Source organism: Oryctolagus cuniculus, chromosome 13 (assembly GCF_964237555.1).
Source record: "Oryctolagus cuniculus chromosome 13, mOryCun1.1, whole genome shotgun sequence".
NCBI lineage: Eukaryota > Metazoa > Chordata > Mammalia > Lagomorpha > Leporidae > Oryctolagus > Oryctolagus cuniculus.
In genome coordinates this window covers 1,420,430-1,448,327 of record NC_091444.1, presented here as the reverse complement: position 1 = coordinate 1,448,327, position 27,898 = coordinate 1,420,430, and the positions used below count along the sequence as shown (strand labels likewise).

Below are 27,898 nucleotides of genomic sequence, written 5' to 3'. Positions count from 1 at the left end.
CATGAAAACTATCAGTATAAACAAACACTACCCAATAAACAGCTACACGCAGGCCTAAACCGTCGATCACATCCAACGCCATCACTCAAACAGCCTTGCTTCAGCATTCACTTTGGGGGTAACTTCCGGTGTTAAAAGAATTCTTTGCAAGGCTGTTGGCTATCTGCTCCTAAATCCCAAGGTCATGCCACTTGATACGCACACCACCTATTCCACCATGCCGATGCCACACTTTCTCCCTTCCTCCCTCCAAACCCTCCTGGACCGCTGCCGCTGCTTTATGAACCCACAGCTCCCTCTCCAGGGCCGACTACGCGGCTCTACTGGATTCAAGGACCTCTCCCTCCTTGCCTACGCTGCGAAGTTACAAAGCCTCTACTTCACTCTGTTACCACTTAGCAACACATCCTTCTTAGAATCCTGTATCTAAGGTTTCCTCATTCCAATCAAGGTTTACTTGTGAAGACAAAATCAACAAACATACAAACTTTACTAATATGTAATAATTTGTCCAAGAAAAATGTAATAATGAAAGTACAACAAAAGCGTGTGAGGGTAAAGCGTCTGCGACGGTGTCTGAGGAGCAGTGGGCTCCACCTCTGCCGTCTCCCCCAGGTTCTGAAAGGGGCACAGGTGACTGACTCCAACAACCTAGGCTCCGCTGCAGTGACAGACAATAAATTCAGGAAAACAGAACTCAGGGGACAGGTGCAACGCTCGTTTATTAATAAGGAAACCGAAGCGCTGAGAGAAATAACGTGCCCATGGCCACAAAGCAGCGTCAGTTTGTTCTTTCTGATTCCAAAGGCCAAGTTGTTTCTATTTCTTTCACATTAGAATAAACAAAGTTCTATGACAAAAACGAACATAGGCTTAGCCACCTGTTTCATGCTGTCAATTAAACAACAATTAAGTCAACTAACCTAAAACAAAAACATCTTTTCATAAAAGAAGGAAACGGAAGCTGACGATATTATCAGGAAGCGCACAGCAAGTGAATGTCACCCTGTGACAGGGGGTCAGCCGGCGCATGAAGTCCCCTTTCACGCTGGGCTGTCTCTGGGGAGTTTTGTGGGTGCACAGCTGCAGCCACCATAGACACACCATCTTCCTGCTCGTAGCCACACGGCACGGGGGCGTGGCCACCAAACACGAAATAACATTGGCTCCTCTTGAGGGAGCAGATGAGTAGGAAGTCTAAATTCTCAGATGAAGTAGTCTTCCCATAGGAGGAATTTTCAACAATTTTGTCTTCAGAGTAAAGACGGTTTTTATTCGTATGTTAAACTCGTCACAAAGGGGACAATGTTTAAAAAAAAAAAAAAAACAGCCTCATATAATTGGAAGCAGTTAGCTCTTATAGGCCATGTTTATTTTTGACTGAACTGATTGGCAAACTGTTTAAAACAAGGCTTGGCGTCTAGTATTCATTAATTGTTTTTTTTTTTCTGTATCCCCAAAGTAGTTATTCAGACAGGTAAGAGGATTATTTTGTTGTTTCAAAGATTTATTTTATGTATTTAAAAGGCAGAGTTAGAGAGAGACAGAGAGATCTTCCAACTGCCAGTTCACTCCCAGATGGCCACAACAGCCAAAGCTGAGTCAGGCTAAAGCCACGAGCCAGGAGCTTCTTCAGGGTCTCCCACGTGGGTGCAGGGGCCAAGCACTTGGGCCATCTTCTGCTGCTCTCCCAGACACATTACAGAGAGCTGGGTAGGAAGTGGAGCAGCCGGGACTCACACCTGCATCCACAGGGGCACCTGGAAGAGATCTGGAAGCAGCTCCCGACTGGTCAAGCTCCAGCTGCTGTGGCCACTTGGGGAGTGAAACTATGGATGGAAGATTTTCTTCTAACTCTGCCTCTCAAATACGTTTTTCACATACATACATCCCAGGAATCCTTATCTCCCTCCCCCTAAATAACTGTTTTCTTTTTTTACAGTACACAGTATCAAGACATCAAATCAATGGCGTTGTGTGGACTAGCACAAATTTGATTATTTCATTATTATGTTTATATAAACACTGTGCTCAGTGCCCAACTGGCTAAGTTCAAGAACTTCCAGATTGACATGAAGTTTCCAGCCAATGCCTATACAGACAAGAGCTTTAAATGTATTTTCTTGAAAGGGGTGTGGCAACATTTCTTTTTATTCTTAACTTAAGCTAAAGAAATTAACTAAAAGAGTGAATAAATCAAGAATCTAAGAATTGAAGTCACCATGCTTTTAATAATAAAACAGCACTGTCAACTATAGTTTTAAAACAAACTTTTTTTTTTTTTGGACAGGCAGAGTGGACAGTGAGAGAGACAGGGAGAAAGGTCTTCCTTTTCCATTGGTTCACCCCACAATGGCCGCTGCACTGCGCTGATCCGAAGCCAGGAGCCAGGTGCTTCTCCTGGTCTCCCATGCAGGTGCAGGGTGTGGGGAGCAGCCCGGACTGGACTGAGTTACTGGAATTAAGACTTATTCTATGCATCTGCTCTCCCACAATATGGCACTGGGAGAGAAGTAAACAGCTTCCGCACAGCTGCCTCCAGTTCAACCAATAAACTGTAGGACTTGCTCCTGATTGGAGGAGAGCAGCATACTCGGCGTGTGATTGGCGGAGGAGGACTATAAAGGAGGAGAGAGACGGCATGCACCAGGAACATCTAAGGGGAACATCTAGCTGAAGGAACACCTGTGCAGCCCCCAAGAAAGCCGGCCGGCGGTGTGCCGCTCCCCTGCGGAAGTGGGGAATGTGGCCAGGGGGAACTGCCCTTCCACGGAGGTGGAAGGGATAGTAGCCAACCCGGGAAGAGATAGCAGCAAACCCGGGGAGGGCCGAGCAGACGAAAGAACAGCGCAGGGTCCTGTGTCGTTCCTCCACGAAGAGGGGGAGCGACACAGGGTCCAAGGACTTGGGCCATCCTCCACTGCCCTCCCGGGCCACAGCAGAGAGCTGGACTGGAAGAGCAGCAGCCGGGACAGAATCCGGCGCCCCAACCAGGACTAGAACCTGGTGTGCCGGCGCCACAGGCAGAGAATTAGCCTAGTGAGCCGCGGCGCCGGCCTAAAACAAACTTTTAAAATACTAAATATACAGTCTCAGCCGGCGCCGTGGCTCAATAGGCTAATCCTCCGCCTTGCGGTGCCGGCACACCGGGTTCTAGTCCCGGTCGGGGCGCCGGATTCTGTCCCGGTTGCCCCTCTTCCAGGCCAGCTCTCTGCTATGGCCAGGGAGTGCAGTGGAGGATGGCCCAGGTGCTTGGGCCCTGCACCCCATGGGAGACCAGGAAAAGCACCTGGCTCCTGGCTCCTGCCATTGATCAGCGCGGTGCGCCGGCTGCAGCGGCGGCCATTGGAGGGTGAACCAACGGCAAAGGAAGACCTTTCTCTCTCTGTCTCTCTCTCTCACTGTCCACTCTGCCTGTCAAAAAAAAAAAAATACTAAATATACAGTCTTAATTTATTAAATGAGAAATAAAACATTTCTATCAAGCAATAAAAGAAAAAATCATTAAAAGGCTGAATAAAATCTGAAACATTCAGTGAGAGTCACATATGTCCAAGGCTGACAATGAGCGAGACAACATAATCATCACTTTTTTTTTTTTGGACAGGCAGAGTGGACAGTGAGAGAGAGAGACAGAGAAAGGTCTTCCTTTGCTGTTGGTTCACCCTCTAACGGCCACCGCGGCCGCCGCACCGCGCTGATCCGAAGGCAGGAGCCAGGTGCTTATCCTGGTCTCCCACAGGGTGCAGGGCCCAAGCACTTGGGCCATCCTCCCCTGCACTCCCTTGCCACAGCAGAGAGCTGGCCTGGAAGAGGGGCAACCGGGACAGAATCCGGTGCCCCGACTGGGACTACAACCCGGTGTGCCGGCGCCGCAAGGCGGAAGATTAGCCTAGTGAGCCACGGCACTGGCCATCGTCACTTCTATAAACACATTTAATACTTTCAAAGCACTAGCTACTGTAATATCTAACACCATAACTAGCACTCACTACTGGCGATGGCTTTACATAAAGTAATCATTTAACTTGCACAATGCACCATTATTGTCCCCACTTTACAGTGGAGGAAGCCCAAGGAGAGAGGTTAAGAACCATGCACAAGGTCACACTGCCAGTCAGCAGCATTGCAACATAACAGTGTTTGGGGGGGGGGGGGGGCAGTGCTGCGGTGTAGCAGATAAAGCTGACAGCTGCAGTGCCAGCATCCCATATGGGTGCTGGTTCCAGTCCTGTCTGCTCCACTTCCAATCCAGTCCCTGCTAATGCCTGGGAAAGCAAGGGAAGATGGCCCAAGTGCTTGGGCCCCTGCTCCCCCGTGAGACCAGGAAGCAGCTCCTGGCTCCTGGCTTCGGCTTGGCCCAGCCCAACCGCTGCAGCCATTTGGGGACTGAACCAGCGATTGCAGGATCGATCTCTCTCTCTCTCTCTCTCTCTCTCTCTCTCTGTCACACTCTGCCTTTCAAATAAAAATAATTCTTTAAAGAAAAAAGAAAGTAAGAAAAAAAATCTGAAATGTTTGATAGTAATAACCCACAGACCTGGGGCTTTCAGTGCTTAATTATTTTATAATTTTTTTCAATGTCAGAAGAAAAAAAACTAAAATTTGAGTTAATCTTCTTTAACAAATAGCTTGATCATACACAATATTTATGTAACAATGCAAAGTAACAAATGCAGGATAGGATATTCTCTCTTAAGAAAACACACTGTAAGATTCATGGTTCAAAAATAGAAGATATTTCCAAACCAGGGGTAAGTAAGAGATTCCTTTAAATGATTCCCAGCTCCCTTTCTCCATGATCAGAATTCAAGGAAGACAAGCCAACATACAACTTACAGCTACGAAAAGGCAAATCATTCATTTTAGAAGAGGAGGCTACATTTTTTTATTATTATTAAAGCAAAAGCCAAGGTAGATTTTGCCACTTTAACTTTTTTATATTTGTTCCCATGAGTTTTTTTAATAATAAAACATGAGAACCTAATCCTAATTGTTTGTAGTAGGCCTGACACCATAACACAAGATGCTCTCATCCACACCATCACAGAAACACGTGCCCATCGACAGCTGTGACAGCAGACCATCCATCAGAAAAATTCAGTCATACTGCTGTGCTGTTGAATTTAATTTAGAAAAGACAACCCAGGGCAGTGCTGAAGGAGTTTTTCTCAGTTCTAACGTGCTAACAAAACCACTTTTGTCGGCTCTCTATGGACCAGAGCAGTGGATCAGGCACGAGTCTCCTAACACTCCAGTGTTCCGTACCAACACCTTCCCTCCGTAATCTCTGAGGAGCATCTGCATTTAGGAAGAGCCAGTTTGACTAAGAAGGTCTTAGTCTTCCAGAAGAAACAGTGCAACAGTAAAAAGCAAGGCTCAGCCATGGAGCACGAAACGCAGGACAGGAAGCCACAGAAGGCGCTGGGGAACTGAGGGCTGTGTGGGCTGTGGGATTCCTCACAGCACATCAAGGAGCCCATGCTGGCCTGACAGGAAACCAGAGCTGCATTTTAAGTAAGGGGACAGCACGGTTACATCTGCATCTTCCCAAGACTACTACAAGATGGATTTTTAAGGGTCAAAACTGGAAGTGAGGATGTAACAATACAGATGGGTGACAACAAATCTATATTTAAGCAATATGAAGACTTCAAAAAGTTCAAGAGAAATGAAACAAAAATATTGACATTTCATTTCTTGACATAAGCTCCATCAAATTCAGGGCACTGTTGTAAACAATTAGATGACATCTGGCCCACCCCTGGAGCACTGAGGTCCTGGGACTGTCCCGTGCCACTGTGGTCTCTTAACATCACTACCTAAAGGAAAACGGTGCCCTTTAACGATTTCCTAAGATTAGGAAACAAATGAACAAAGAAATGAAGTCAGGTGGCGGCCCAGGGATCTCCACCGAAGCTCAGGAAGGGAAGTGGCCTGCGAGAGCAGTGAGCGAGCAGGAGCACGTGGCGCGCGCTGCAGGACGGCGCTCCTGGGAGTCCCCAGTGTCTGCTTTGGCTGACCTTGCCTTGGCAGGCAGGGAAGGCAACAAACTGCTGCCATGAACTCTGCTCGCGAATGACCTGCTGAGGCCCCGCCGGGCCCACTTCCACCTCTCGGCAGCCGCAGACTGCACTGGCACAGCCCTGTTTCAGCTCCTGCTAAGATTCTTAGAAGAAACGCTTCAGGATCATGATCCCAGTCGTTTAAAATTTCCTTTCAAAGCTCTGGGCACCACATGCACAAGCTGAACCAGCTGAGACGTCCATGTGTTGGCTGTTCTTTTTGCTGTTCACCACTGGACCCCTCAACCAGGGCACAGACACGATCAGTATCTTCCTTGCAAACTGATGTGGACGGTCCACCACCACACACGGGCATTCGGCATCTTCCTGTCCCTTCTCAAAACAAGCAGGGAGGGGAACGGCCAGTCTGCAGGCCATACGAGGCCCACAAAATCACTGGTCTGGCACTGCCCAGACAACCACGGGCAGGACTTGAAATCTGATACATCTACTGCAGGCTAATTTTTAAGTTGAAAATTTTGTGAGGTCCGTGAATGATGCTATAAATATCCAAATGAGAAGAAATGCCCCCACCGCTGCCACACTTTTCATAAAGCAACAATGATTTCACCATTCCTCCACCTGAATTTCATCGGAAATCTGAAGTCTGTTCTTGTTCCAATTTGAGCAGAATTCATGTTGCTCTGATAGGGGCTCTTTTTCTCTTTTTTAAAAACAAAGTTTTATTTATTTATTTATTTATTTACATTTTTAATCTGAAAGGCAGAGAGAGCGCACGAGAGCCAGCGAGCACACGGGCATCTTCCTCCATCTTCCATCTGCCGGTTCACTCCCCCAGATGCCCACAACAGCCAGGGCTAGGCCAAGCTGAAGCCAAGAGCTCCGAACTCAATCCAGGTCTCCCACCTGGGTGGCAGGGAACCAAGCACTTGAGCCACCCCTGCTGCTCTCCAGCGTGCGCACATCAGCAGGAAGCTGGAACCTAAGCAGAGCCTAGGACTGAAATCAGGCACCCCTAGCTGGGAGGGGTCCACAGCAGTGTTAACCGCTGCACCAACGCATCACCAGCGGTTCTCTGTTCTCTTCACACTGAGGTCTTACCATTCTAAGTGCCACACCCCAGACCTCGTGCAAACGGGTGCTACCAGGTCAGTGTGAGTTTACTTTGGTGCAAAAATTTTTAGACTCATGCACAGTTTTTTTCATAATATGCACTTCCCATGAACTCTATCTGGAAGCAGAGGAAGGGGAGATGCAGCAGAGGGAAGCTTCGAGGTCACTCCCGGTTGTCAGCTTGGACAGCAGGCCGATGAGAAGGTGGAGGGATGTACGCAGATGAGACGAGTGCCAAGAACAGACACCAGCAGGCAGGTCACACAGAAGAACCAGGGGATCCCTCCGAGTCAGGAAGCAGTGTGGGACACAGACACCTTGGCGACCACCAAATCACTGCCATCTGGCATTCTTTCCTCTGTGCTTCGTGGGACGCCTGCTGTGGGTCCATGGGGTTAAGACAACACATCAAGGTGGGGTAAAAGACCCCAGGTTTGGGCCAGCACTGTAGCACGGTGGGTGAAGCTAGCACCTGCAACTATGGCATCCCACAGGGACGCAGGTTCACCCCACCTGGGAAAGCAGCAGAGAATGGCCCAAGTCCTTGGGCCCTTGTACCCATGAAGAGGCTCCTAGCTCCAGCCTGGCCCAGCTATCTGGGGAGTGAACCAGGGGATGGAGCTTCTCTCTGTCTCTCTCCCCCGTCTCCTTCACACCCCCCCCAACTCTGCCTTTCAAATAAATAAAATAAATCTTAAAAAAAAAAAAAGCCAGTAATGGTAAACAAGGAAGAACAAACTGTTCGAATGTCATGAAGAGCACTCTTATTGTGAAAAGAAACTAAAATCAGAGGTAGATAGATTCCATGAATTGGGTTAAGATGTCCCTCCCTCCCTTCTTTCTTTCCACTTCTCTAAACATCAGTTCTCCTTACATTTTTATTATTTAACAAGTGCTTCTTAAAAACTGGACCCGATGGTACATCAAGCCAACTATAAATCATGCCAACAGACTCTGGACCCTTACTGCTCGCCAGGTCCTGCTCCCATGCCTTCCTGGGATGAGACCCCTGGCCCTCCCAGGAAGCAGCAATGCCCGCATCTTACTGAGGAGGCGAGGGAGCACAAGGCCACACAGCTGGAGGCAGCAGCGTGCACCCTCGCTCCAGAGGCGGCCACAAAAGCAGGCCTTCCGAAACAGCTGCCACGGCACGGGCGAGGGCAACTCCTGCGCGCCGTGAAAGGCGGCAGCCCTGGCATCAAGCATGTTCGGAGCTGTCAGCACACGCCCACACACCTGGAAGGCTGGGCGGCACCCACACTCATGTGTGCAGCTGAGTCGATGAGCCCTGCACACCAGTGCATCTGACCATGCACAGACCCAAAACACAACTCTGGCACCAGAAGACACCTGGTCATAAATGTCCAAAGCTTCATGCATAAACATATAAATTTTTTAAATTTACTTCATTAAAGAATATTTTAAATTCCCTTGGCCACAAGATATAAATGCGGATAACAAGGTAAACATGACAAAGTTCTCATGAAGTCATACAGGTTAACAAATCCTTAGCATGCCCTTCCCCAATCTTGGCCAAAATCAAATACTCAGACAGTCTGATTCTGCGATTAGTGTTCACACAATACGAATACTTTCAATATACATCTCTAAAAGGAAAAAAAAAGGACAAATCCCTTGTGATTTGTATCCTACCTAATAGTACTCGATTTCAGACGCTCCTCTGATTTCAAGTTTTCGGTCCTCATCTGGGACTTACATGAAACGTTTTCTCCCACAATGACTATCTGCCAGAACATCCAATCTCTCACAAGGTAGAATGCTTTAAGACACTCTAGACAGAGGAGAGGAGGAAAACAGGCGTTAACGCACATAAAATAGTATTTCTCTTTATTTGAAATGACAATGTGACAGAAAGGCAAAGCCAAAATATCAAAGCCCTTTTCCTTTTTATAAGCAGTTTCTTAGAATACACAGTTTAGACATGTGTTCCATGTATTTCTAGAACATTTTAGTTTTAGACTAAAGCGTTATGGGTGATACCTACAGGCTGGGCCCCCGCAGGGGCCTGCAGGACAGGGAGAGAAAGCCCTGGACCACGGAGGCAGACGCACTCCTGACCGAAGGGAAAGCCTGGATAGCCATTAACCCACAGTCGCGGGTGGTGAGGTAACGCTTACATTCTACGGGCGAGAATGCCAGGTTTCTACATCTGCTCTCACTGAACGCTACTGCTCATCTCTATATGCTCAACGTACAGTGCACGGGGCTGTGTGTACCAGGGGAACAGCAGACATGGTCCCTGCCAGGGATTTAAACTCTGGCGTAGACAGACAGCAAGAGAGGCAACGGAAGGCAGTCTCGTGTCGCGCACCGTCTGCGTTCAGCAATGACTAAGTTGAGGCACGGGAAAAGCCGCACAAGTTCTTGGGGACTTCAATTTAATTCAAAGATTTGGGCAAAGTAAGTTAAGTATTGTTGGCTGCTGATCACTGGGGTTACTGTAATTCACACTGCTCACGTTTTTATGTGCAGATACCGTGCTAAATGCTGTTTGTTGTGCAGCGTCCCAGGATGGGAGCACCGTCCAGTGAAGTCAGGTACCATGCGGCCACTTGTAAAGCCAAGTGACCTCTCCACACCCACTCTGTCAGACGATGGAGAGAACAGAAGCACCTACCTCACTGAGATGTTTGAGGATTAAATGAAGTAACGCAAGTCATTAGGAGTGCTCCTAGGCAAGTAAGCCCTCAGAACGCGTTAGCCATATTGTTATTATCATCATTAACAGTCATTATTCCTCCTCCCAACAATCCAGGATAATTACCCGCATTCTGTAAGTCAGGCAAGAGAAGCCAAGAACTCACACTAATTGGTCCCAGCATAGAAACAAACTTTTTCACAATTGTAAAAATACAACTGGAAAGGAGCATGGTGGCTCCAAAACATGCGTCCCAGTGCTCTTTAGGGTTCCGGCTGGACCTCTGTGGAAAATAACGCGAGAACATACCTCACGACAAAAGCCAAGCTCCTCAGCTTTCCAATCCCATGAACCAAAATGGCTCTTAGTTCCTTGCTGTTTGGCCCCTTAGAGTCTGTACTCCTCTCCTCTTCCTGTCTCTAAAGCCCTTCTCGTAATTTAAAACTCAGCACGTCTGTGAGAGCGCCGTGGCTGGACAAGTCCTCCCAGGAAGCCACGTTACACATCCTCACCTCCAGATATGTACACCCAGTGCCAGCTCACAGGCTGCCAAGACACCTGATTTGGACTAAACAGTTTCTCAATAAATGGCCAATACCCTAAAAATGAAACCTGCTTAAATCTGACAAACAAACTGAAGAAATTTTCACCTGAGGATGAGGAAGAACAAACTTCTTTTGGGGGATCAATTTACTGGAGAGGCAGTGAGACAGGGAGCTCAGCAAACGCCCACAGTGGCAGGAGCGAGGAGAGCCAGTCTCCCGCACGGGTGCCAGAGACTCACCCACTGCAGCTGTTGCCCAAGATGCACATGAGCAGGAAGCGGGAACTGGGAGTGGAGTGGGGACTTAAACTCAGTACTCCAATGTATGGGATTTGTGTATCCCAACTGCTATCTTAACTGCTAGGCCAAATGCACACCCTGATTCAACCCCTCAAAAAAATAACCCATTCTTAACAATAATCACTATAACCTCAAGAAATAAAACACACAGATAATACAAAGTATTTAAAACATGCTTTTAAAGAAAGAATACCTTACAGGCAACAGAGAAGAATAAAAGCAGTTTGTTTTTTTTTTTACTTGACAGAGTGAGAGAGAAAGGTCTTCCTTCCGTTGGTTCACCCCCAAGATGGCCGCTACGGTGGAGCTATGCTGATCTCAAGCCAGGAGCCAGGTGCTTCTCCTGGTCTCCCATGCGGGTGCAGGGCTCAAGCACCTGGGCCATCCTCCACTGCCTTCCCAGGCCACAGCACAGAGCTGGCCTGGAAGACGAGCAACTGGGACAGAACCGGCGCCCATATGGGATGCCAGCACCGCAGGTGGAGGATTAACCAAGTGAGCCACGCGCCGGCCCCAAAGCAGTTTTTAATAAAATGAGCATCTCAATATATAAATGGTCAGAAGGGAGGCTGGCACTGTGGCATAGCAGGCAATGCCGTCACCTGGAAGTGCAGGCGTGCCAGTATAGGTGCTGGTTCAAGTACCATCTGCTCCACTTCTGATCCAGCTCCCTGCTAACGGCCTGGGGAAGCAGGGGAAGATGGCCCAAGGGAATGGCCCCCTGCCACCTGTGTGGGAGACCAGGATGAAGCTCCTGGTTCCCAGCTTTGGCCTGGCCTAACCCTGGCCATTGCAGCCATCCGGAGAGTGAGCAAACAGATGGAAGCTTTCTCTTTTCTCCCTCTCTCGCTTTATCTCTATAACTCTGACTTTCAAATAAGTAAATAAACCTTTCTAAAAAAAAAATAGTGGTGGTTGCAGCACTGAGGCGCAACCAGCTAAAGCCCTGACCTGAAGTGCGGCATCCCACATGAGCACCAGTTCTAATCCTGGCTGCTCCTCTTCCGATCCAGCTCTCTGCTGTGGCCAGGAAAAGCAGAAGATGGTCCAAGTCTTTGGCCCCTGCACCTGCCTGGGAGATCCTGAAGAAGCTCCTGGTTCCTAGCTTAGGATCGGCTCAGCTCCGGCCGCTGTGGCCATTTGGGGAGTGAACCAATGCATGGAAGACTCCCTCTCTCTCCCCTCACCTCTCTATAATTCTGCCTTTTCAAATAAATAAAACAAATATTTTTTTAAAAAAGCGAAAATTTGTAAACATTATAAAAAAAAAAGAAAAAAGAAAGAAATGAATAATCAAGCCATTAAGAGACCAGGGGAAACTTTAAATGAGTGTTACTCAGTGAAAGAAGCCAATCTGAAATGGCCACACACTGGATGATTCCAGCTATCAAGACACCGGAGAGCCAGAACTATGCAGACAGAAGAGATCCCACTGCCTTCCCAGGCGCATCAGCAGGGAGCTAATCGTAAGTGGAGCAGCCGAGACTGGAACCAGCACCCATATAGGTGCTGGCGCTGCAGGTGGCGGTTTTACCCACTATGCCACAGCGCCAGCCCCGATATATCAAACTGAAAATGCATTTAGCAAGGGCAGTTTTGTGGTACAGTGGGTTAAGCTGCAGCCTGGGGCACCCACGTGCCGTATCAGAGTGCCTGGGATTGAGTCCCACCTCCCTTCCCATCCACTCTGCTGCTAATCCACACCCTGGGAGGCAGCAGCCGATGGCAAGTCCTTGGGTGGCTGCCACTCCCGTGGGAGACTCAGCTGAAGCTCCTGGCTGCTGGCTTCCAGTGGGCCCAGTCCCACATGAGGGCAGTAACCCAGCAAATGGGAAGACTTCTGTCTCTTCCTCCTCTCTGTCACTCTGCCTTTCAAATAAACAAGCTTTAAAAGGAGAGGGACAGGAGCTGACGCTGTGACACAGCGGGTAAAAGCCACCACCGCCATGCAGGTGTCCTATATGGGTGCCAGTTAGAGTCCCGGCTGCTCCACTTCCCATCCAGCTCTCTGCTGTGGCCTGGGAAAGGAGAAGATGGCCCAAGACCCTGGGCCCCTGCACCCACATGGAGACCCAGAAGAAGCTCCTGGCTCCTGGCTTCGGATTGGTGCAGCTCTGGCCACTGTGGCCAATTGGGGAGTGAACCAGTGGATGGAAGACCTCTCTGTCTCTCTGCCTTTCCTTGTCTGTGTAACTCTGACTTTCAAAATAAGTAAATCTTTAAAAAAAAAATAAAGAAAGAAAAGGAGAACAGCAGCACAGCTGCCACGTGGAATGCCAGCATCCCACACTGGAGTCCTAGCTGCTCTGCTTCCAGTCCAGACCCTGCCAGAGGCCCAAGTACTGGACCTCTGCCACCCACTTGGGAGATCTGATGGGCTGTCCAGGCTCCTTGCGGCCATTTGGGGAGTGAAACCAACAAGTGAGAAATCTCGATCTCTCTCTCTCCCCTTCTTTGTCACTCTGCCTTTCAAATAAATAAGTAAATCTTAAAAACAAAACCCAAAAACCACATGAACACTCCTAACCTACCTAAAGCCCAGCAACAGCTCCATGGGGAGCTGGCGGCTGCTTCCCCTTGCAAGCAGGTACAGGGGGTTGTGCCTGCTGCTGCCGGCCAGCAGCGGAGACAGGACTGGACCACACAGCGCCAGCTCGCCAAGAGATCCACATGCGACATTCCAAGGACGGTTTCCACAGGATGCAGGTGATCAAGAGGGAGACTGTGAGTGCTGCACGGCACGATGATGCTGGTGGACTCATGTCGACACACCTGCGCAAACCTATGCAACCTGCAACACCGAGAACCCCAATGGAACTATGGCCTCTGGGTGATGACCGTGTCGGTGTGGGTTCAACAACTAACCAATGTGCCACTGGAAGGGGGTGCTGGCAATGAAGAGGACTATGCATTTGCTGTGGCAAGGGGTACACTGAAACTTCTTCACCTTCATCTCAATTTTGTTGTGCACCTACAACTGCTCTGAAAAAATTTTAGAAAAAAAAAATGTAAGTAAATAACAAAAGAAAAAAATGGGGTGGGGAGTTGTTAACAGCTTACGGCAAATTACAGGGCAGAAAAAATAGATTAAAAAATGACTGAATGGGCAGGTGCCGCGGCTCAATAGGCTAATCCTCCACCTAGCGGCGCCAGCACACGGGGTTCTAGTCCCGGTCGGGGCTCCGGATTCTGTCCCGGTTGCCCCTCTTCCAGGCCAGCTCTCTGCTGTGGCCCGGGAGTGCAGTGGAGGATGGCCCAGGTCCTTGGGCCCTGCACCCCATGGGAGACCAGGAGAAGCACCTGGCTCCTGGCTTCGGATCAGCGCGGTGCGCTGGCTGCAGCACGCCAGCCGTGGCGGCCATTGGAGGGTGAACCAACGGCAAAAGGAAGACCTTTCTCTCTATCAACTCTGCCTGTCAAAAAAAAGAAAGACTGAATGGTCCTTTATATAATAATGTAAAAACACCACATAAATTTAGATTAGGGAAAATCAAAGTTTTCTTCTAATAACTTCCTAATTAAGGTATGCAAATAACACAGGAAATGGACATGGACAAATTAACTCAGCTAGCAACAATATTTAAAACACTGTTTAATTAACAGTCTCTAAGTTATTATGGTACAAATAGTATGTTCTCTATTTCTATGTGGTCTCTGATACTAAAAAATAAAAGATTTATAAAAGTCAACTCTGGTTTTTCCAAAGACCCAGGATTAGCCCAGACTTTGGATGACAGTTTTACCTAGAGCTCTTTTCTTATTTTCTATCTGCCTGTGAAAAGGATCCTGTATTAGAACCAAATAATTGAGCACATTAGACTGAGGCAGGCACACAGAGCCATCTATGTTATTTTACCCCTGGTCTCCGGACGAAGCACACACTTCCAGGGTTGCACGCCTGTAACCCCCTTCACACCCACCCTGGGCACGGACACACGCCTGCCTTTGGCAAAGGTGACGCAGACCTGACAAGATTTGTGCACTGGGCTTCTGCTTTGGTGCCTACCACCACAGGGTGAGGCCGACGATCGGGGAACACGTGAAGAGACGCCCAGTTTTCCTGACCATCACAGCCCTCCCAGTTGAGGTCCTGAATTGGGACCAAGCAGGTCAGATCCCACTCGACCTAGACAGTCTGAGAGATGGGAGACCTCTGGAGGCTCCGAGCAAAGATGGACATGATCTAACTCACATTTCAACAGGTCTGCCCACCGCTCGTATCCTGAAGTGACTGGCTCATCAGCGAGAGGCAACAGAGATGGTAAGATCTGGCCAGACCCCGTTTAACTACATTTGACAACAGAACGAATGCTGACTCAAACACGGGGAGGAGAAAAGATGTTTCCGTGGTTTTCAGCCCAAGAAGCTAAAACAGTAGGTCTGCCGCTTACTCACACGGGGACGGCCACCGACGTGGGCTTTGTAGGAAGGGACCGTCTTGGGCACCAGTGTTCCGCACGTGGTATTACACAAGCAATTGCTAGTGTTTTTTGCAGTAAGTTTGAGATTACTATGAGACGTCCAAGAGAATGCAACTGCAGTCTGTTAAAGAATCCCGGGTTTGGAGGAAATTCTGGGAGCACAGCTTCCAATGGGAGTCATCGGCACACCGACAGTATTAAAAGCCAGAGAGACAAGATTTCCAAAGCAGGCAGTGGAGGAGCACAAAGTCCGAAACTCCAATATCCGGAGGTGAGACTGAGAAGGGGAAGGGCAGACCAGGCACCACCCCAAGCAGCAGGTGGATCTGTTGAACGGGCTGTCACTGTCGTCACCGCATCAAGTGGACAGAGGCCTGAGAACTGGCACCTGGTCCGCGTGGGCCTGACTCTTCCCGTCAGAGAGGGGTCAGAGGGTGGACTAACTCCAGCAGCGGAGCGGCAGGAACTGAGCATACACAACGTGGTCTACAGGAACAGTGGCAGGAGCCGGAGGGCAAACTGACGGCCTCGACAACAAAGGAAAAGAGCCTATCGGGACAAAGAAGGGAGGCGCAGGGCCTCACGGAGGCCTTGACATCAGGGACGACCTCCGTCATCTTGCTTTTCCCAGGGCGCAGGCTGAGGACTCCGCTTCCTTCGGCTCACTCGGGAAAGTGGGCTTCGCCGCACACGGGCCAGGAGCCTTCCTCCCGGCTTCCTTCCGTCTCTACCCATTTCCTCGCACAGCTGCAGAAGAGGTCTCAGCTCCTACAGCACCCAGTGCTCAACAGGCACTTGATCCTCTTGGCCAGCGTCTGGCCCTTTATTTACAACGCTGACGCCTGCTGGTAACACTGTACACTTCTTCTCAGGGGGAGGTGTGTGGGACACTCCTTTTCTTAAAAAATGTACTTTCATTTTATTTGAAAAGCAGAATGACACAGAGATACAGAAAGACCTTCCATCTGTGGGCTTACCACCGAGTACCTACAACAGCCAGGGTTGGGCCAGACCAAAGCCAAGAGTATGGAGCTCCATCCGGGTCTCCCGTGCTGACAGGGACCGAGCACCTGAGCCGTCACAGCTGCCTCCCAAGTCTAGAGGACACGGCCCGCACCCTAGTGCTCATCATTGCTCCCGAGCTTGCCTTCTCAACAGCACGAAGCCCATCTCATCCCCTTTCCCCGACCCTGAAGGACTCTCGCTCCCCCGCCCCCAGCAACTCATTCCCATCTCATTCTACTTTTCCCCTTACTCTTTCTCTTCAACACAGTGCAGAAAAACACTAATTTTAGAAACGTTGGATTACTAAGACAACTGCCAGGTGACACAGGTTTTTGTTTTCTCTCATAAATTATACAGGGAGATAAATACAAAGAGAATTCAATAGTAACTTCAGACTAGTCCTCGAAGTGCCTATAAATCACCGCTACAAGTAATCTTTTCTTTGGTTTGGGACCAGTTCCTAACGCATGATTTTACAAAGGAGGAAAGGGGAGACAAATCTCCACGCTACTTAACTGTATTAAGTGTCACCTAAGACATAAATACCCTTCCATCCCCTTTCTCTCTCTTTCTCCCTGTGTCTGTAACTCTACCTCTCAAGTAAATAAATGAAATTTTTTTAAAAAGGCACACAATGGCCTTTTAATGAAATGGTTGAAACATAATGATAAAAGACAAAAACCCCAGAGTAGGCAGGGGAAAGGACACTAGAGGAGTAATAAAGACAGGAATGACAGGGCTGGCGCTGTGGCGCAGTAGGTTAATCCTCCACCTGTAGTGCCGCATCCCATATGGGCGCTAGTTCTAGTCCCGGCTGCTCCACTTCCTATCCAGCTCTCTGTTATGGCCTGGGAAAACAGAAGATGGCCCAAATACTTGGGCCCCTGCACCCACAAGGGAAAACCAGAAGAAGCTCTTGGCTCCTGGCTTCAGATTGGCGCAGCTCTGGCTGTTGCGGCCATCTGGGGAGTGAACCAACGGAAGGAAGATCTCTCTCTCTCTCTGACTCTCCCTCTCACTGTCTGTAACTCTATCTCTCAAATAAATAATAATAATAAAAAAGGGCAACAATGATGCTTGAACTTTTTTTTAATGTTATTTATTTTCACCTACTTGAAGGCAAAGGGAGAGATGAAGAGATGGGGAGAGAGAGCTTCCACTAGTCAGTTCACTTTTTTCTCCTTGTTTTAAAATTTATTTAAATTTTAATAGACTGTTTCAAGCAAAAGACAATACTACATTTTGTAGGCTAACCGGCCACTGTGGAACAGCAGGTCAAGTTGCTGCTTGAGATGCCAGCACCCGTACCTGAGCTCCAGTTCACGTGCCAGCTGCTCCACTTCTAATTCAGCTTCCTGCTCATGTGCTTGGGAAAGCAGCAGGAAACAGCCCAAATGCTTGAGCACCTGCCACTCACACAGAAGTTCCAGAACCCATCCACCTTCCTCCACCCTCTATCATCATGGCACCCTTCAACAGGCAAGGGTTCAGCCAACAGCAACTTTTGGTGAACAGGTAAGAAATGCAACAGAGCTCCTGATGGGCACCGGTCCCACGACCCCATAGGTGACATACAAGTCCTTTCTCTGAAATGGCACCGTATTTGCAGATAGCATTTCTAGATCGCTTATGATGTCTAGTGCAATATAAATTTTATCCAAGTAGTCTGTTACAAGATGCCATTTAGGGAATAATGACAAGGAAGTCTGTACATACACAGTCCATGCAGATTTTTAAAAACATTTTCAACCAGGCTGGCATCCCATATGGGCACTAGTTCAAGTCCCAGCTGCTCCACTTTCGATACAGCTCCCAGTTAATGTGCCTGGGAAAGCAACAGAAGAAGGCTCTAGGGCTTGGGTTCCTGCCACCCATGTGGGAGAAAGGCCCAGTCCTAATTGTTGTAACCATTTAGGGAATGAACCAGTAGATGCAAGATTCCACCCCCGCCCCCCTTAATTCTGCCTCTCAGATAAATAAATTTTAAAAACAAACAAAAATAAGGGATGGCGCTGTGGTGTAGTGCAGCACGTTAACGCCCTGGCCTGAAGTGCCAGAATCTCATATGGGCATCGGTTTGAGACCCAGCTGCTCCTTTTCCAATCCAGCTCTCTGCTGTGGCCTGGGAAAGCAGTAGAAGATGGCCAAGTCCTTGGGCCCCTGCACTCACGTGGGAGACCTGGAAGAATTTCCTGGCTCCTGGCTTCGGATTGGTGCAGCTCTGGCTGTTGCCGCCATCTGAAGAGTGAACCAGCGGATGGAGACCTACCCCTCTCTCTCTGCCTCTCCTCTCCTCTATGTAACTCTGACTTTCAAATAATAAATCTTTAAAAAATAAATAAAAATAATATTTTCTTTTTCTTTTCTTTTTTTTTTTGACAGGCAGAGTGGACAGTGAGAGAGAGAGACAGAGAGAAAGGTCTTCCTTTGCCATTGGTTCACCCTCCAATGGCCGCCGCTGCCGGCGCACCGCGCTGATCCGATGGCAGGAGCCAGGTGCTTCTCCAGGTATCTCATGGGGTGCAGGGCCCAAGCACTTGGGCCATCCTCCACTGCACTCCCTGGCCACAGCAGAGAGCTGGCCTGGAAGAGGGGCAACCGGGACAGAATCCGGCGCCCCGACCGGGACTAGAACCCGGTGTGCCGGCACCGCAAGGCGGAGGATTAGCCTAGTGAGCCGCAGCGCCGGCCAAAAATAATATTTTCAATCTACATTTTACTGACTACATGGATGCTAAATCCACAGAATACAAGTGGCCCATCAGGGTCTCAGGCGCTGATTCATGCCAAGGCCCTGGCATCTGGGTTGGACACGGCTTTCCATCCTGCTCTCACGGGCACCAGAGAGGATGTATCTCATTTGCTGTGCATCTCTGGGACAGTCTGTCACGTGACAGGATCCTTGCACAATGACTCAAGTCTATATGCTCTCTCTGGTTGGCATTCCCTGAGGCCTAGCATTTGAATTTCCCGTCCTATTTTTAAGACACCCCCCCCCCACACACACACACACACAACCCTAACCTGATGACAGAGCCTGTTTCTTCTTACAGGTTTACCAGCTTCCCTTGCACCCGATTCAGATGCGATCACAAACCTACCAGCCCGCACTTACACAGCGGCAACTGAGAAGAAACAGCGACTAGGCGCATCTGTCCTGAACAGGGGAAGCAACTGGCACCAACTCCCACAGCAGAGGGCTGCTGTCGGCTGAGTGCTCTCTGGGTTCTGCAGTGTCCCCACAGGCTGACCTCTAAGGTGTGATCTGAGACGCTGCTCCAGGCTGGATGGCTGCTGTGGAAGGTAGAATGGCCCCCCAAAGAAGGCCACAGCCTGCCCCCCAGCACCTCTGAGGAATGTTTCAGGCGTGATTAAGGACTTTGCAGTGCACTGTCATCACAGGGATACTGACATGTCAGAGGCAGGCACGACGTCAGGGAAGACGGGGTGGAAGCAGCTGGGAGCTGGGAGGAGTGCAGCCCCAAGAGATGGAAAAGGCAAGGAGAGGATTCTCCCCCAGAAACCCCATATGTTAGCCCACTGGGATCACTTCAAACTTCTGGGAACCAGGTTGTTGGTGAGCTGTTACCATGACAACAAGAAATCAACAGACTTGAGCTTAGGTCTCCAGCCTTTTCAACTCAAAGGAGCCAGCCGCTTCCTGCTTCTGAGAGCTGAGAGAGGCTAACGTTCCTAGGCCCCACACCCCCCCCCCCCCCCCGGCACACCTGGAGGGGCACTTCCTAATGACAATGGTGCAGCTTGTTTCTGGTTCACTGCTCACAACAAGGGTGCTCAGTCTCGTTCACAGCAGCGTAAGACTAAGCTGCATCAATTATTCTGACAGTCATGCCATCCAAAATACCAGCAGTACAATCTCACGCATGACTGGCTGGAATGGACTTCACGTCAGACAGCTCAAGGCCGTGCCAGATACCGGCACAGTGGTTTCAGGGCTGCCTGTGACGACGGCGCACCAGCATCCTCCCACATCAGAGCGCCAGTTCAAGTCCTGATTGCTCTGCTTCTGATTCAGCTTCCTGTTAATGTGCCTGGCAAGGCAGCAGAGGAAGGCTATTCAGGAGGTCCGGATGGAATTCCTGGCTCCTGCTTGGGCCTGGCCCGGCTCTGGCCATCGTGGCCATTTGGGGAGTGAACCAGCAGATGGAAGACCTCTCTCCTTCTCTCGCTCTGTAACTCTGCTTTAAAAAAACAAAACAAGCAATCTCTGTATAAAATGATAATTCCTTGCTGCTACTCTATACAAGCCTAGTGTCAGAAATAAAACACCAAAGGCACAGACTGCAGAGGCAGAAGCTAACCCACGGCAGGAGTCAAAGATCATCATCAAGAAGCCTTTGAAGGGCCGGAGGGGCAGGTTGACTTCTGCCATCTCCTATGGGAACCAATTCTGGTTTCTGCTGCTCCACTTTCCACCCAGCTCCCTGACAATGTGCCTGGGAAAGCAGTCAACATGGATCGAGTGCTTGGGCCCCTGAAGCCACGTGGGAGACCCAGATGGAGCTCCTGGCTCCAGCCTTGCCATTTCAGCCATTTGAGGCTTAAAACAGCAGATGGAAGATTCCCCCCCCCCCTTTAACCCCACCTTTCAAAAAATAAATAAATCTAGGGGCTGGCTCTGTGGTGTAGCGGGTAAAAGCCACCGCCTGCAGTGCCAGCATCCCATATGGGCGCTGTTTTAAGTTCTAGCTGCTCCACTTCCCATCCAGCTCTCTGCTATGGGCCTGGAAAATGAGCAGAAGATGGCCCAAATCTTTGGGCCCCTGCACCTGTGTGGGAGACCAGGAAGAAGCTTCTGGCTCCTGGCTTCAGATTGGTGCAGCTCTGGCCATTATGGCCAACTGGGGAGTGAACCAGTAGATGGAAGGCCTCTTTCTCTCTGACCCTCCTCCCTCTGTGTAACTCTTTCAAATAAATAAATAAATAAGAATCTTAAAAAATAAACAAATAATCTTTCTTAAAAAAAAAAAAAAAAAGAAAGAAAGAAACAAAGAAACCTTCCAAACAGCCAGGTCAAAATGATCCCTTACACCATTACTCGTAAAACCGCAAAATCAATGCCCACAGAGTTAAAAGGTATCAACTTGAGATTTGCACTACACAGCGCACCTCTCAGATGCTGGCAGCGCGTTCTGCACACAACTCCCAACACAGCAGAGAGCCAGGTGACCCTCCAAGGAGAACAGTTCCTTCCTCACATCCAACACAGGAGAAGCCCATGGGGACACACTCCTGGGAGCTGTCGTCCCTTGCAGCTTCCCATCGGCCAGACACAGGGCCAAGGAAGCACCGGCTGTCTCAGAGCTCACAGAGAGGCAGGACTGAGCGCCACTGAGGTATCTGCCACTCCTGTCCCAAAGCACCCAAAACCCTGAGTGACAGGACTCCTCCAGATCACAGCCGAGTTTAGGCCGCGGCCCTTCTATAGCTTCAGGAGGGGCTGGTCGCCAGGAAGACCCAGGGATTAGAGTGAGAAACTTCGGCTCTAGCCACTGACGTCAGGGGAGGTGCCAGGATACCAGGGCCATGCCCTGTCCCCTTCCCGCCGGTACCCTTCACTGTACCTTTATAATAAACTGGGAAGCCAAAAGTGCCTCCCTGAGCTCTGTGAGCCATCCCAGCAGACTACTGACCCAGAGGACCAAGGCTGTGGGGACGCTAACACACAGGGCCAGTCAGCCAAGAGGTCCTGGTGACAGCCACTACTTGTGACTGGCATCCGCAGAGAGGCAGTCCTGCTGGCCCCGATACTGCAGAGCCCTGCTGCCGAGAACTCTTGGTGTGTGGGGACGACGCCCGCACGTCTGATCGCAGAGGCTCAGCGCTGGTTACTACCCCACAAGCTCGGTATCAGATGACATCATCTTCAAACTTACTTCATAATACAAAGCTGAAATTCCCAGACTCCACACTGCTCTCTCACATGGAATCCGGGGATTTGAAACGAGGAGCACAGACACACACTGTGCCCACATCTGACTCAGCATGTCTTATCCACAGAAGCACCGCTTCGAAGGGCACTCACAGGCCACTTGCCACCTCAGCCCAATCCACCCCTTTTCCTCCCTCTGGCTCTGCCACTCCTCGTCTAAACACAGGTGCCACGTTGCCACGGGCTGCAAGTCCATCACCTGTCACCTCACCACCTCCAGTCCACACACACCCTTCCTGGCAGCATCTGGCTGACAATGCTCCTGTCTCAGAAAACAAATTAATTCTCGAGCTGAAATAATCTTACAGATAGAAGCATCTTCTAAGGCTCTTGAGAATCATTTTTTCTCCCTTAAGATGGTTTATAACATCCACAACGGCATCCTCGTATTTCAATTTCTGCAAAACCAATCATCTAGATAAACTGTTACACGTGTTCTAGTCCTAGTTCCAAGAAAACCAAAAAGAAAATGACCAGAAGTCACATGCACCTGTATGCAAACATTACCTGTTCCAGTAATCCTATCATAGTTCCAGAACTTACTATATGTACACATATACATATATATGTTCCAATAAAGTAAAAAAAAAAACAACACTAAAGATAACAGGACAGCTACCCTGTAAGAATGCGACTTTTCACATGCTATGCCATGCTACCACTGCCCCGTACGTAGAGTACGCTCTCAGACGTGAAGTAACACACTAGTATCTACTGCTAACAGCGACTCCATTTACTGGTTCATTTTACTGAGGAGGTGCTACACCAGAGCGACAACAGAAACGCTTACCTCGAATCCTAAGAAACACTGATCTCTTGTCCCACTGAGACAGCTGGAAACAAGAAGGCTAGCTTGCTCACCCAGCAGAACAACCCAGAGCCATGAGAAAGCAAAGGCCTTGCTGCTTTTTAAAGATTTATCTATTTATTTGAAAATCAGGGGTCAGCACTGTGGGGCAGCAGGTTAAAGCCCTGGCCTGAAGCGCCGGCATCCCATATGCATACCAGTTCGAGTCCCAGCTGATCCTCTTCCGATCCAGCTCTCTGCTATGGCCTGGGAAAGCAGAAGAAGGCCCAAGTCCTTGGGCCCCTGCACCCACGTGGGAGACCCAGAAGAGGCTCCTGGCTTCAGATCAATGCAGCTCCAGCCACTGTGGCCATCTGGGGAGTGAACCAGCAGATGGAGGATCTCTCTCTCTCTATCTCTATCTCTCTCTGTAACTCTTTCAAATAAATAAAATAAATCTTTAAAAAAAAAAAAAAAGAAGAAGAAGAAAGAAAATCAGAGTTACAGAGAAAGAGAAAGAAGGAGGGAGGAAGATCTTCCATCTGCTGGTTTACCCCCTCCAGGTGGCTGCAAGCCAGGTGCCAGGAACTCTACCAGGGTCTCCCACAAGGGCACAGGGGCCCAAACACTTGGAACATCCTCCACTGCCCTCCCAGGCCACAGCGGGGAGCCGGACAGGAAGAGAAGCAGCTGGGACATGAACTGGTGCTCATGTGGGACGCCGGTTTCACATGCTTTACACACCATACCACAATGCTGGCCCAACAAAGGCCTTGCTGCTAACCCAGGTAACTTTAAGATTAGCCGTGGCCAATGCTCTCATCTGGAGCACCACGCTACACTTTCTGGTAACAGCTCCACCACTGAAATAAAGCAAATGACCAGAGACAGCAGCTTTCCATGTAAGAATTAATCTGAACACAACAAGGAAGACAGAAGTGAGAACTGTACCAGACAAATTCAAGTAGAACTTAAAAGCAGACATATAGAGAGAGCAACAAAGAAACATATGAAAACTAAACAAGGCCAGAGCAAAAGTTGTAACAAATACTAGAAATCTGAAATATCTTCATAGGTTCTCTGAATTCACATTCAGCAGAAACATGCTAAGGTTCCACCACCAGGGCATTGTGAAAAGCTGTGGCCCAGAGGGCTAAGCTGCCACTCGGGGCCTGTGGGAGCGCCAGGGCCAGCTCCGGCTCCTTTCATGCACGTCACGTCCAGCTAACGCCCAGGAGGCGGTGGATCTCCTGGTGCCTGGCTTCTGCCTGTTGTGGGCATCTGGGGGTGAACCAGCAGATGAAAGATTCTCATTCTCTCATTCTCCCCCTCTCCCCCTCCCCCCCCTCAAATATCTTCCATCCCTGGTTCACTTCCCCAAAGCCAGGAACCAGGGACCCCATCCGGGGCTCCATGTGGGTGGCAGGGGCCCAAGGACCCAGGCCATCATCCACTGCCTTCCCAGGAGCATTGCAAGGGAGCTGGATTGGAAGTGGAGCATCTGGGACTCAAACCAATGTTCTGATATTGGACGCTGGAGTCTCAAGCAGCAGCTTGACCCACTGCACCACAAAGCTGGCCCCTGACCAAGATCCAGTAAAGACAAAGAGGTTGAATACAAGAAGTACCGTGAGATCCAAAACAAGCAGACAACAACTTTAATATCAGGAGGGCTTTTCCAGTCTGAGAAGAGGGACAGAGGCTAGGAACAGTGGGAAAGGGAGCAAGAAGCAGAATGTCCCGCCAGAAGACATGGGTGTTTGTGTCTGCTGTAACAGCCATCTGCTAAGGGCAGTGATTCTCAAGAAAACAGCAAAAGGTTAAAATAACTACAGTAGAAAAGTGGCTAAACCAGGGGAAACCAGCATACCAAAACGGGAGACTACGCTGGCTCTGCTTCCAATCCAGTTCCCTGCTGATGCGCCTGGGAAAGTAGCGGATGACGACCCAAGTACTCGGGCCTGTCACCCACATGGAAGACCCAGATGGAGTTCCTGACTCTTGGCTTCAGCCTGGCCCAGCCCCTTGAAGGCCACTGAGGAGTGAAAACAGACTTTCCTCTGTCTCTCCCTGTCACTCCGCCTTTCAAATAAAATAAATCTTAAGCAGACAAGTGAAGAGTTCTGGTGAATTAGTATGGAGACAGGAACTGTTAAGAGACTGCTAGGGCCAAAAAAAAACACAAGGAACGTTCTGGCAGTATCTACTCCACCGGTTTCTTCCTGTGGCTGTAGCACACGACCAGAAATGTAAATGGTTTAGAACAGCACAGGCCCAAAAGTCAGAAATCCAAAACGGGTCCCAGCGGGCGACAGGACAGGTGCCCCTGCGGCTGCCCTGCTCCCATAGCTCGCGGGGGAATCTGGATCCCGCCTGCTCGTGGTCAGGGGGTGGCCTGCACTCTGACTCCTGGCCCTCTTGCATTGTCAAAGCCAGAGGGGGTGCTTTCCCTCTGGTTCTGACTTCTGCCTCGCTTTTCCCTACTGAAAGCCTTCTCGTGATTGTATCAGACCCACCAGGTAATCCACGATAATCTCCATGAAGTCAGACATGAGCAGCTCGAATTCCATCTGCAATCTTAATCCCCCTTGGCAAACATACAGCATTGTATTCACAGCTTCCAAGGTCAGCATGTGGACACAGAAGGGGGGTGAGGGCCTTATCTGCCTACCACACCTAACAAAATATCTTTAAATGTGAATAAACTTTCACCCGCATAGATGGACCTAAGGAAGAAGTATTGGAAACAGCATAAAGTGTTGCCATTGGAAAGGAGTTTCGGTCACTACAGCATCCACGCAGCAGAACAGGTACTGTTGTTGCAATCATGCTGCAGACACAACCATGGACACATCTTTGATAAATATGTTGTTAAGAGGAAAAAAAGATCATAAACCCACATGATACACAGTCCAACCCCGGTCTTTCAAGCATGTGAACAGGGGTCGGCACTGCGGCATAGTGGGCACAGCCTCTGCAACACCGGCGTCCCAGATGGATGCCAGTTTGAGTCCTGATGCTCCACTTTCCATGCAGCTCCCTGCTAATGTGCCTAAGAGAAGCAGTGGAAGACGGCCCAAGTACTTGGGCTCCTAAACACACATGGGAGAGCCGGAAGAAGCTCTGGGCTCCTGGCTTCAGACCGGCCCAGCTCTGGCCATTGAGGCCATTTGGGGAATGAGCCAGTGAATAGAAGATCTGTCTTTCCCCCGCTGTAACTCTGCCTTTCAAATAAATAAATATTAGCATTAGAAAAATGTGAAATCTACAAGAAGAAAAACAACTGGAAAGCCACACTCCCCCAAGACAGCAGGGTGAGCACCGGAACCATCCAGACTTAGGGCTACTGCCTGAGCAGTGGCTGACACTCTCTTTCATTGCCCCATGATTCTCCTAGCCATCTTCTGGTTTTCTCCTTTGCATTAATTTCCTGGATACTAAAAGCAGTAAGGACCAGACCCATAGCAGCACTTTAAATTTTTAAAACTATAAAGTAATTTTCAAGAGATCCTTTCTTTGAATACAATACAGCACCTGACTGTGCTAATGGTAAATGTGGACCCCAGGGGAGACTTTTCACTGAGGAGCCGTTCAGCCTGGACAAGCCAGTCACCTGGTTAGGGTGCGCCTCTCTTCCCCTTCTCCATAAACTGCCAATCCAGTCATACAAGGTATTGTGTCCGTTCAAGAGGACGATTACACAGAAACATTCTAACACACCGCAAGACAATGTCTTTGCGAAATAAAGTGGCCCACTTCACAGTAAAGCCTGGACCAACCACTCCTACACTAGCAAGTTTATCAATCAGATACTGGTACTTTCAGAAATACAGAAAGTTGTTTTAAAAGATTTATTTGTTTGTTTGTTTATTTCAAAGGCAGAGTTACAGAGACAGAGATCCAAGACCTTCATCCACTGTTTGACTCCCCAGATGCTGCAGCAGCCAGGACTGGGCCTAGAATTCCAAGCGGGTCTCCCACTTGGTGCCAGGGGCCCAAGCACTTGGGCCACACTTTGCTGCTTTCCCAGGAACATCAGCAAGGATCTGGATGGGAAGCGGAGCAGCCGAGACTCAAACCCAACGGCAGCACCGCAAGCGGCAGCTCACCTGGCTTCCCTACAACACCAGCCTCTAAAGAAAGTTCAGATCAATGCAGACACCCAACTGTACCCCCCGAGCCACTCTGGCGTTCTGTCTGCATGTTCTCAGGTAACCCTCCCAGGAATACTATCACTGCCACCACCAACACAGCAGTCAACTAGAGTTCAAGGTCACACAGCTAGCACACAGCAGAGCCGGCATGCCAGGTCACTCACCCCACCTGCTTAGGCCAGCTGCAGTCCCAGGAAGCCAAAGACTCCTGCGCATGAGTTTACAGACAACTGGGTTAAGATTCTTTTTCAAAAATGAAAGCAATTAATCAGTCTCATTTTCTTTTTCTTTCCTTATCATCTGAGTTGCTCCTTAAAATGATCTTCTATTAAAAAGCAAAACAGAGCTAGTGAGTATTTCTGGCAAACTGACAGCATTGCTATCAGAGCGCCGGGTCTCCAGTGCGGCTTCCTGTTCATGTGCCCCTGGGAGGTCAGAGCGCCGGGTCTCCAGTGCGGCTTCCTGTTCATGTGCCCCTGGGAGGCAGCAGGTGAATACAAGTACTGACTTCCCCGCCACCGTGTGGGAGATCTGGACTGAATCTGCACTTGGCCCAGCCCCAACTATTTTGGGCATTTGGGGAGTAAACTACTGTAAGATGGGTGATCTGTCTCTCAAAAATAAAATATAAATAAATTCAGCAGAATTTAAGCAATACACATTGCAGTTATCCAAAGAAAACTTTCCCTTCAAAACACGTTACAAAAGCTGAGTGTTTGCCAACATGCACAATCTGCCCATGCCCTAAGATATGCTTTCAGATTTCAATTCATCCTGGGGAAGGTGTTCTCCAACACTATCTTCCAGTTGCATTTTGATTATCTCACTAATTATCTCATAACTATTCAGTACCTCAGAGATCTGGCAAGGTGATCACTTGATTAAAAAACTAAATAAGGGGCCAGCACTGTGGTGCAGCGGGTTAAAGCCTTGGCC

At 49.3% G+C, this 27,898-nt stretch overlaps 1 protein-coding gene across 5 annotated transcripts in view; it reads right to left on the bottom strand.

Annotated features, from left to right (window-relative positions):
- The window catches only part of SMG7 (SMG7 nonsense mediated mRNA decay factor), a 77,087-nt gene that overhangs the window by 38,162 nt on the left and 11,027 nt on the right, over positions 1-27,898 (bottom strand). For 3 of the 5 annotated variants that reach the window (XM_051841429.2, XM_017339710.3, XM_051841432.2), the window contains one exon: positions 8,793-8,931. The exons of the other annotated variants lie outside the window; for them this stretch is intronic. In XM_051841429.2, the coding sequence (XP_051697389.1) occupies positions 8,793-8,896 (104 nt within the window). In that variant the 5' untranslated portion in view covers positions 8,897-8,931. Of the gene's footprint in view, positions 1-8,792; positions 8,932-27,898 lie in introns of those variants that run through there. 5 annotated transcript variants of the gene reach the window in all.